Below are 11,367 nucleotides of genomic sequence, written 5' to 3'. Positions count from 1 at the left end.
TATAGACATCACAGGAGACATGGGGCTGGGGTATAGACATCACAGGAGACATGGGGCTGGGGTATAGACATCACAGGAGACATGGGGCTGGGTTATAGATATCACAGGAGACATGGGGCTGGGGTATAGTCATCACACGAGACACTTTCGAAGAGGTTCATCGTATGTCACGTCTAAGATAACGGTTACTGCAAATGGTTAAAGGGGGGATCCCGAAATCAAGAAGTGATCACTGATCCACAGCCGGGTGGACGGAGCAGGGGCCGCACATGCACATTGTTAGGGGCCCACTGCTGGGGACCCCACTGATTCAGAAGTTATCACCAAGGTGTTACATTTTTCTTATGTGGAGCACAAGGTTCTAGCTGTGACCACAACCATAACCCTTATATAACGCAGGTCCATGAGAGCCAGTGTAATAGACGTGCCCCCCTAGCGCCATGCTCAGGAACTACAGGCCTCTTAGCCCCACTTTATACGTTTGTGATTTCAATAAAGTTGTACTAAATGCAACAAGAGAATGATGCATTCTGGGTATTGTAGTTTTGCCACTGTCTCCGCCGGTGTAGTGAGCAGGCGGCACTTCCTCTGCTTTTTCTTTGAGGCCACAGCTTGGGAGACAGTTCTGGAGCCCCGCACGCTGTGAGCGGCCGCAGCTCGGTGCCTGGCGCCGGTGCCTGCTCACAGACAGGAGACATGCGGCTCGGCTGCCTCTCCTTCCGCCAGCCCTATGCCGGCCTGCTACTGAACGGAGTCAAGACCGTGGAGACGCGCTGGCGCCCTCTGCTGGCTGAATACGGGAACAGCACCTTAGCGGTGCACATCGCTGTGAGAGACTGGGAGCAGCAGGAGTGGAGGGGCGTCCTGCAGGACCGGCGGGGGCTGGCAGAGGCGCAGGTGCAGGAGCTGCTGCAGCGGGGGGAGCGGTTCGGCAGAGGGGTCATTGCAGGTGGGTGCGCTGCTTAACCCCTTCAGGACTGGGCTGTTTTTCGTCCCCTCCATTTCTCCCAAGAACCCTGACTTCTTATTACTCCGCTGACTGGGCCACATGAGGGCTCTTACAGGACAAGTGGGAACTTTTTATTATCCCCTCACGTGACCCTATAATGTACAAAATACTTATAAATAGTTTTATTATTATTATTATTATTATTATTATTATATTGGTGGTGAAAAAAAAATTCAGAAGGAAATAATTGGTTTGTGTTGCCATTTCCTGAGAACCATAACTTTATTTTCCGGTCAGTAGTGATGTGTGATAATTTTTTGTGACCAGCTTTAGTTTTCTGGTGACACCGGGTACATGTGATATTTTGATCTCTTTATAGTGTATATTTTTAGGAAGGTGCACTGACCAAGAAAAGTCATCGATAGCCGGAGAAGGGGGGTGGGGTTTTGATGCCCTCCATCCCTCCGTCCGTCCATCCATCCATCCATCCCTCCGTCCATCCATCCATCCATCCCTCCATCCATCCATCCCTCCGTCCATCCGTCCGTCCATCCATCCATCCATCCATCCATCCCTCCGTCCGTCCATCCATCCATCCCTCCATCCCTCCGTCCGTCCATCCATCCATCCCTCCGTCCATCCATCCATCCATCCCTCCATCCATCCATCCCTCCGTCCATCCGTCCGTCCATCCATCCATCCCTCCGTCCGTCCATCCATCCATCCCTCCGTCCGTCCATCCATCCATCCCTCCGTCCGTCCATCCATCCATCCATCCATCCCTCCGTCCATCCGTCCGTCCATCCATCCATCCCTCCGTCCGTCCATCCATCCATCCCTCCGTCCGTCCATCCATCCATCCCTCCGTCCGTCCATCCATCCATCCCTCCGTCCGTCCATCCATCCATCCCTCCGTCCGTCCATCCATCCATCCATCCATCCATCCATCCATCCATCCATCCATCCCTCCGTCCGTCCATCCATCCATCCCTCCGTCCGTCCATCCATCCATCCCTCCGTCCGTCCATCCATCCATCCCTCCGTCCGTCCATCATCTATCCATCCATCCATCCATCCATGTGCTGTCTAGTTTTCATTGACTTTTTTATTATAAGAAACTGGAGAAACCTCCATTACTTTTACTTTTTTTAATATATAGAATATATATATATATATTAACCCCTTAGTGACAGAGCCAATTTGGTACTTAATGACCAGGCCAATTTTTACAATTCTGACCACTGTCACTTTATGAGGTTATAACTCTGGAACGCTTCAACGGATCCCGCTGATTCTGAGATTGTTTTTTTTCGTGACATATTGTACTTCATGTTAGTGGTAACATTTCTTCGATATTACTTGCGATTATTTATGAAAAAAACGGAAATATGGCGAAAATTTTTAAAATTTTGCAATTTTCAAACTTTGTATTTTTATGCCCTTAAATCAGAGAGATATGTCACGAAAAATAGTTAATAAATAACATTTCCCACATGTCTACTTTACATCAGCACAATTTTGGAAGCAAAAATTTTTTTTGTTAGGGAGTTATAAGGGTTAAAAGTTGACCAGCAATTTCTCATTTTTACAACACCGTTTTTTTTTTAGGGACCACATCACATTTGAAGTCATTTTGAGGGGTCTATATGATAGAAAATAATGAAGTGTGACACCATTCTCAAAACTACACCCCTCAAGGTTCTCAAAACCACATTCAAGAAGTTTATTAACCCTTTACGTGCTTCACAGGAACTGAAACAATGTGGAAGGAAAAAATGAACATTTAACTTTTTTTTGCAAACATCTTAATTCAGAACCATTTTTTTTATTTTCACAAGTGTAAAAACAGAAATGTAACCATAAATTTTGTTATGCAATTTCTCCTGAATACGCCAATACCCCATATGTGGGGGTAAACCACTGTTAGGGCGCACCGCAGAACTTAGAAGTGAAGGAGCGCCGTTTGACTTTTTCAATGCAGAATTGGCTGGAATTGAGATCGGACACCATGTCACATTTAGAGAGCCCCTGATGTACCTAAACAGTGGAAACTCCCCACAAGTGACACCATTTTGGAAACTAGACCCCTTAAGGAACTTATCTAGATGTGTGGTGAGCACTTTGAACCCCCAAGTGCTTCACAGAAGTTTATAACGTAGAGCCGTGAAAATAAAAAATCGCTTTTGTTTACACAAAAATGATCTTTTCGCCCACAAATTCTTATTTTCACAAGGGTAACAGGAGAAATTAGACCACAAAAGTTGTTGTGCAATTTCTCCTGAGTACGCTGATACCCAATATGTGGGGGTAAACAACTGTTAGGGCGCACCGCAGAGCTTGGAAGAGAAGGAGCGCCGTTTTACTTTTTCAATGTAGAATTGGCTGGAATTGAGATCGGACGCCATGTCGTGTTTGGAGAGCCCCTGATGTGCCTAAACAGTAGAAATCCCCCACAAGTGACCCCATTTTGGAAACTAGACCCCCCATGGAACTTATCTAGATGTGTGGTGAGAACCTTGAATGCCCAAGTGCTTCACAGAAGTTTATAATGCAGAGCCGTGAAAATAAAAAATATTTTTTTTTCCACAAAAAAGATTTTTTAGCCCCCAAGTTTTTATTTTCACTAGGGTAACAAGAGAAATTGGACCCCAAAAGTTGTTGTCCAATTTGTCCTGAGTATGCTGGTACCCCATATGTGGGGGTAAACCACTGTTTGGGCGCACGGCAGAGCTCGGAAGGGAAGGAGCGCCTTTTTGGAATGCAGACTTTGATAGAATGGTCTGTGGGCATTATGTTGCGTTTGCAGAGCCCCTGATGTACCTAAACTGTAGTAACCCCCCACAAGTGACCCCATTTTGGAAACTAGACCCCCCAAGGAACTTATCTAGATGTGTGGTGAGAACTTTGAATGCCCAAGTGCTTCACAGAAGTTTAGAATGCAGAGTCGTGAAAATAAAAAATATTTTTTTTTTCACAAAAAAGATTTTGTAGCCCCCAAGTTTTTATTTTCACAAGGGTAACAAGAGAAATTGGACCCCAGAAGTTGTTGTCCAATTTATCCCGAGTACGCTGATGCCCCATATGTGGGGGTAACCCACTGTTTGGGCACACGGCAGAGCTCAGAAGGGAGGGAGCACGATTTGACTTTTTGAGCGCAAAATTGGCTGTCGTGTTTGGAGACCCCCTGATGTACCTAAACAGTGGAAACCCCCCAATTCTAGCTCCAACCCTAACCCCAACACACCCCTAACCCTAATCCCAACCTGATCCATAATCCTAATCACTAACCCTAACCATAATCACAACCCTTACCCCAAAACAACCCTAATGTCAACCCTAACCATAACCCTAATCAAAACCCTAAATCCAACACACCCCTAATCCTAATCTCAACCCTAACCTCAAACCTAACCCTAATCCCAATACACCCCTAATCACAACCCTAACCTTAACCCTAATCCCAAACCTAACCCTAATCCCAAGCGTAACCCTAATGCCAACCCTAATACCAACCCTAATCCAAACCCTAACCCTAATCCCAGCTCTAACCCTAACTTTAGCCCCAACCCTAACCCTAGCCCTAAGGCTACTTTCACACTTGCGTCGTTTGGCATTCCGTCGCAATCCGTCGTTTTGGACAAGAAACGGATCCTGCAAATGTGCCCGCAGGATGCGTTTTTTGCCCATAGACTTGTATTGCCGACGGATCGTGACGGATGGCCACACGTCGCGTCCGTCGTGCACTGGATCAGTTGTGTTTTGGCGGAGCGTCGGCACAAAAAAACGTTCAATGAAACGTTTTTTTGTACGTCGCATCCGCCATTTCTGACCGCGCATGCGTGGCCGTAACTCCGCCCCCTCCTCCCCAGGACATAGATTGGGCAGCGGATGCGTTGAAAAACTACAGCTGCTGCCCACGTTGTGCACAATTTTCACAACGTGCGTCGGTATGTCGGGCCGACGCATTGCGACGGCCCCGTACCGACGTAAGTGTGAAAGAAGCCTAACCCTAAATTTAGCCCCAACCCTAGCCCTAGCCCTAGCCCTAACCCTAACCCTAGCCCTAACCCTACCCCTAACCCTAACCCTAACCCTACACCTAACCCTAGCCCTACCCCTACCTCTACCCCTAACCCTAACCCTACCCCTAACCCTAATTTTAGCCCCAAGTGCTGTTCTCCTGCCGGCCGGCAGATGGAGACAGATGGCGGGCGCACTGGGCATGCGTCCGCCATGTTCTTCTGCCGGCGGCCAGGAGGAGCAGCAAGAGGATCCAGGGACCTAGGTGAGTATGCTAGGGTCCCCGAATCCCCCTATTTCTCTGTCCTCTGATGTGCGATCACATCAGAGGACAGAGAATTACACTTTACTTTTTTTTTTTTTTTTGTGGTCGCCGGTAAACAGTTAATTACCGGCGATCGCAAAACAGGGGTCGGTAATACCGACCCCGATCATGCTCTTTGGGGTCTCGGCTACCCCCGGCAGCCGAGACCCAAAGATTCTCCGGGTGCTGGACGGTATGCGCAATGTGCATGCGCCCGCCATTTTGAAGATGGCGGCGCCCACCGGGAGACACGAGGAGCATCGGGGGAGCTAGGTGAGTATTGGGGGGCCACCTGGGACCCCTTTTCTCTGTCCTCCGATGTGCGATCACATCGGAGGACAGAGAAATTAAAAAGAGATCGCTTTTTTTTTTTTTTTTTTTTGCGGTCGCCGGTAAATGGTTAATTACCGGCGATCGCAAATGCGGGGTGGGTTAAAAACCCCCCGAATCATGTTCTCTGGGGTCTCGGCTACCCCCGGCAGCCGAGACCCCGGAGAAAATCGGCCTCTGGGGGGCGCTATTTACTTTTTCCACAGCGCCGTTAATTAACGGCGCTGTGGTTTAAGTACCCTTAGCGGCCGCCGTTAAAAGGCGTATCGGCGGTTGCTAAGGGGTTAATAATAATAATAATATTTTCATCTGGAAAAAACGATGAAATGCTGCCAAAAGTCTGATGGTAAAAACTGATGAGAATCTGCTAAAAGAAAAATCCCTGCGATGTGAAGGAGCCTTCGCTCAATTCACACTAGGAGTTTTTGCAGAATTTTTTTTTGCTACTTTTCAGCAGCGTCTTACAGTACCAGCAAAGTCTGACATTTCAGAAATTTCATGCACGCAGCTTTTTTATTTTTTTGTCATCAGTATTTTGTGCTTGGCATCGCTCTTTGCACATGGAGCAGGTCACTTTTTTTTTTTTTTTCATCCATTGACTTGAATGGGTGGTGAAAAAAGCGCATCAAAAACGCAAATATCATGTTGTGCTGAGTTTTTTTGTGCCAAAACCTGATTCTATAGAATGGCCCTTTTTTTTTTTTTTTTTTCAACACTAAACTTTATCAACATGCACAAGAGACAAATCTAGTATGCCAAAACTGCAGCACGAAAACGCAAAGAAAACATGTTGTTTTTTTTTTTTGGGGGGGGGGGAGGGGGGGAACAGGGGGGTTTGCAGCTTCTTTCCTGCCAAGAGATCATGTTTTTGTTGCAGAAAAAAAACCGCCTGGTGTGAACTCACCCTGTTATGTGGTCATTATCATAGTACAGATTTTATGGACACGGCGATGCTAAACATGAGGGAGTGATTCGTAGTTTGATTTTTGAAAGCATGTATTTACTTTTTTACTTTTATTTTTTAGTTCCCATAGAGAATTTGACCCTGCGGTGGGTAGTGACATTGACAATCTCCTATGAAGCCCTGACGTAGGCGTACTCCGAATGCCATTGCAACCCCATCAGCTCCCCGCAATCATGACGCCGTGGGGGCGATGGATGCCGATACACGTACACACTGGTAATCGCTGTCCATGATTGACTGTGTCATTTAAACAGTACAGTCCAGTGATCAGAGCTGGGTGGAGGTTTTGTATCTGCCTCAAAATGACAGTCGCTTCTTAAACAGGGCTCTGACACAGCAAAAGTGACTGCATATGCTTCGTTATAGTGAATGACTCAGTCGGGATATGCCCAAATCCCATTTTTCAGGGCTCCAGTGATCATCTCCTGCTGATAAAACTATAGTTTTATCCAAACTACAGGAAGCAACGCTGTAAGTGACACATCGCTAGAATCGGGTTCTCTGTCACTACATCATCGTGCTCTCAGATTAGGTGGCAAAGACTTGTAGACATATGCCATTTAAAAGGTTTGTGTGTTACTATATTAAAGGAATCCGTAACCATTTCATTTTTTGTTGAGCTTGTATTGGAGGGACAAGATGGTTTGAATCTGTGACTGATCATTTATACTATATAGTGCAATACCATAGTATCTCAGTATAGGGAAATCGTGATTCTTCTATTGAGCTCAGCCTGTCACTGAACTTCATTGAAGGACAAAGGTAACGTTCACATTAGCGTTTCCCGACGCTGCGTCGGGAAACGCTGCGGCAACGCATGCGTCATGCGCCCCTATATTTAACATGGGGGGGCGCATGGACATGCGTTGTGCTGCGTTGTGCGACGCATGCGTTTTTTTTGCCGCAAGCGTTGGGCGCAGAAAATGCAACAAGTTGCATTTTTCTTGCGTCCAAATTTCGGCAAAAAAGGACGCATGCGTCGCAAAACGCAGCGTTTTTGTGTGCGTTTTGGTGCGTTTTTATTTGCGTTGTGCGTTGCGTCGCCGACGCAGCGGCGCACAACGCAAATGTGAACGTAGCATTAGATGGCAGCGACACAGGGCCATCTGCAGGCCCCAGGCTGCCATGTCAACTCATTGGTTACCAAAGCTTGGGTCATATTTTCCTTATTACCTATGACAAACATGTACAATATAGGTCGTTGAAAAGGTAAAGGGAACCTGTCAACAGGTTTTCCCCATATAAACTAAAAGAACCACCTTAAGTCCTCTTTACCATCACTCCAGCAGTTTGCCCCCCACGGACCCATAAAAATACCTTTCATAATTCTCCTGGTCCAGTCCGACCTCATCTGGGACGTCACTGTTTGACAATTGCAAAGGAAGCTGTCAACAGCAGATCTTGATGATTTGCCCAAGTGCATTCAAAGTGGCAAAACTTTCCCCAGATAATCATTATTAACCTCATTGATAGCAGCCAAGACGTGTAAGCGCAGGGATTTCTGTGTGTGGCGATCATATGCAATACTAGATAAATTCAGATGTCTTGATCAATTTGTTTCCTTTTTTTCTTCATTTTCATGTAATTAATATCTCTGTCCATCCTGGAATTTTCATAATTCATTGTTTGTTTTGTTTTTCTTCTTGATGTTGCAATTTCGATGTTGAGTGTATAATGCATGTTGGGAAGGGGGTACACTATAAATTCAATGTGGTCGAATTCAGGGGTGTCAAACTACATTCCTCGAGGGCTGCAAACAGGTCATGTTTTCAGGATTTCCTTGTACTGCACAGGTGATAATTTAATCACCTACACAAATAATGAGTTGGTGATTAAATTATCACCTGTGCAGTACAAGGAAATCCTGAAAACATGACCTGTTTGCAGCCCTCGAAGAATGCAGTTTGACACCCCTGGTCTAATTACAATGATAAAACCTAATTGTTGTAGGGGGTCTGGATGTTCAGTATGTTTCTTTTCCATATGTTAATCTGTGGCATTCTGCATTATTTTACCAGGACTCATTGACATTGTCGACACGTGGCAGCATTCTGATGATGTACCCATTGAGGAGACCATTGACCTGGAGAATAAAGCTTTGTTATTAGGACTGCAGGGCAAATACCTTACGACGGTTTCCAATGCAAGGTGGCTATTGAAACCGATTCCAGCAAGAGGAGGCAAAGACGTTTGGCAGGTGACTATACCAGATGAACTTATTCCTTACTGAATTTATTGGCAAGAAATTGGGACATGAATCCAACACCAAGGACACCAAGAAATCAACGTGTTAATGACCATAACCATAATGACCAGTTGTCGGCCGAGGAAACTTAGTGCAGCAGATGTAAAACACATTGTGCTTACTTTCCTTCGAAATCAGATGTCCAGCAGTGCCATCAGCTCAGAACGGACAGCAACCAGTGTACCCTAAGCTCTATTGTTTGGAGAAGTCTGCCCAGAAGTGGTCATCATGGAAGAATTGATGCCAAAACCATACCTTCTACATGGAAACAGGGCAAAGTTACTCAACTGTGCATGAAAACATAGGAACTGGATGCAGAAAACTTGGGGCAGATGCTCTGGACTGATGAGTTAAAGTGAAATATTTGCCTGTAACACAAGGCAGATTGTCCAACGAAGGGCTGGAGAGCGATACAGTAATGTGTGCAGCCAACAGTGTATGTTCCTTGCAAGTTTGGGGCTGCATTTCAGCAAATGAAGTTGACAATTTGGTCAAGATTGATGGTATCCCACTTTGTTAGTAGACAATAATAATCCAGTAACGCTTCTATTTTTGAAAGAATTCTTACTTTGCACCTCCCTTGTAAAGGTAAAAGAGAAGTAGGTTCTCTATCAAATAACGTATACACTTATCAAGTCTAATATAGAGACAGACTGATTTCCAGTTTTCTGGTACCCTGAACATTGAAATAATGTTTGGGTCAGATACCAGAACCCGAACTTTCACGGGTCCGCTCATCCCTAGTTATAAGCTCCTGATCTTTCATTTCCTTAGACTTGATAAGTAGTATATGTCATCTGCTAGAGCACCTACTTCTCTTTTTTTTTTTTTTTTCCTTTACAATGGAGGTGCCTATGCATTAGTTTGTGTTTTGTCCCACAGCCTGGTTGAGGTGTTTAAAAAAACTTTTTAGATTTTAATGACCAATTAAAGGTTACATTTTATTGGACATTTTTTGCTAAAATACTATTTGGTATTTTTCCCGTGGTTCACTTTTTGACATGTTTATTGCTATGTGTGATTGATTATATCAGGATATGGCAGGCTTTTTGTCCACTAGGTTGGACACCAATCAATGAATGACAAAGGCCAAGGATGTGCTTTCTGTTCGTAATTACACCCAACCAAGGTATACTTCGCCATTTAACTAATTAACCAAACTGACCATATTTGTCTTGAAAATTTTATTAGGACGGGGATTGTCCCAAGGAGCCTACGTATAACTCTTAGGCTGTGTGCACACGTTGCGTTTTTTTCGCGTTTTTCCCGATAAAAATGCTATAAAACCGCAAAAAAAACGCATACAATAAGCATCCCATTATTTAGAATGAATTCTTCATGTTTTGTGCACGTGATGCGTTTTTTTCCACGAAAAAACGCATCGCGGTAAAAATCGCAGCATGTTTATTAATTTTGCGGGTTTTTTTTGCGGATTTCCCACTACAAAATGCATTGGGAAGTGTCCGGAAAAAAACGCGGCAAAACCGTGCGACGGTTGCGCCGTGTTGTGGCAGACCGCCGGGAGCAAAAACCGTTACATGTAACGTTTTTTGTTGCTGACGGTACGCCATTTTCGACCGCGCATGCGCGGCCGGAACTCCACCTCCCCGCACCTCACAATGGAGCAGCGGATGCCCTGGAAAAATGCATCCGCTGCCTCCGTTGTGCGGCGCATTCACTGCTAGCGTCGGTACGTCGGCCCGACGCACTGCGACGGGCCGAGTCCGACGCTAGTGTGAAAGTAGCCTTAGACTCATGCAGCTCCTTCTGGATGAAGAGAGGCAGTCATTGCAGACTCTGGATAATATACTTAAAGAACAAATTGACTTCTCCAAAAACTTCTCCATAAAATCAGATTTTTTTTCCTCAAAAGAATCTCAATTACAAAATACAGTAGAACAGTTTCAAAGTCCTCTCCAAGAGCGAAAACAAAAACTCTCAGAGACCTTCAGAACTTTAAAGAAAACAAAGCAAATATTTTTCCCAGTAACAGAATAACCACAAAAAAATCTAGAGACCGACATATCCTCAACTGACACTAATAACAGTATCAGACCTACTAGGGGAAAACCGAGAAAGAACAGGGGTGGTGGCAGTTTCAGATTTAACAATGGACAGCAAACGCAGGGAGGACATTTTTTTTGGATCAACCTTACCTGTTGAGAAGTAGTTTCAATCTTCAAAACCCTCAGTAGACATCCAGGTTAGAAACTTGTCTTCTATGACCATAAGTACCAATGAGATCAATGTCGTGAGGAAGGCCCTATCTTTTGTTTCCACTTACATTTAGACAATTTGAAATTATATTAAACTTGTTTGCTAGAAAACTGAGATGGCATAAACATTTCTCCATAGAAAATTAGCAGATTTGTTGTGAACTTGGTGTTCTGGTTTTTATACAACCTTGCGGAGATTAATCCAATGATCAAGGTAAGTGGCCATTCACTGAGTTGAAAAATAAAAGCAGTAGAATGCCTCCAACCCAAAGTGACATCTCCTCAGTGGATGCTTTTTTACAAATGATCTGTAGTGATTTGGAAGAATTGGAAAGAGGA

General features: G+C 44.9%; 1 protein-coding gene across 1 annotated transcript; it reads left to right on the top strand.

Annotated features, from left to right (window-relative positions):
• The first annotated feature begins 544 nt into the window (after positions 1-544).
• LOC138661982 (protein EOLA1-like) lies at positions 545-11,139 on the top strand. Its single transcript, XM_069747049.1, has 2 exons — positions 545-949; positions 8,586-11,139. The coding sequence occupies exons 1-2, from the start codon at positions 697-699 to the stop codon at positions 8,795-8,797; spliced, it is 465 nt and encodes a 154-aa protein (XP_069603150.1). The 5' UTR covers positions 545-696; the 3' UTR covers positions 8,798-11,139.
• The last annotated feature ends 228 nt before the right edge of the window (positions 11,140-11,367 follow it).

Source organism: Ranitomeya imitator, chromosome 2 (assembly GCF_032444005.1).
Source record: "Ranitomeya imitator isolate aRanImi1 chromosome 2, aRanImi1.pri, whole genome shotgun sequence".
Lineage (NCBI taxonomy): Eukaryota > Metazoa > Chordata > Amphibia > Anura > Dendrobatidae > Ranitomeya > Ranitomeya imitator.
Note: the sequence above shows the minus strand (reverse complement) of the source record. Positions and strands in the feature narration are given on the sequence as shown.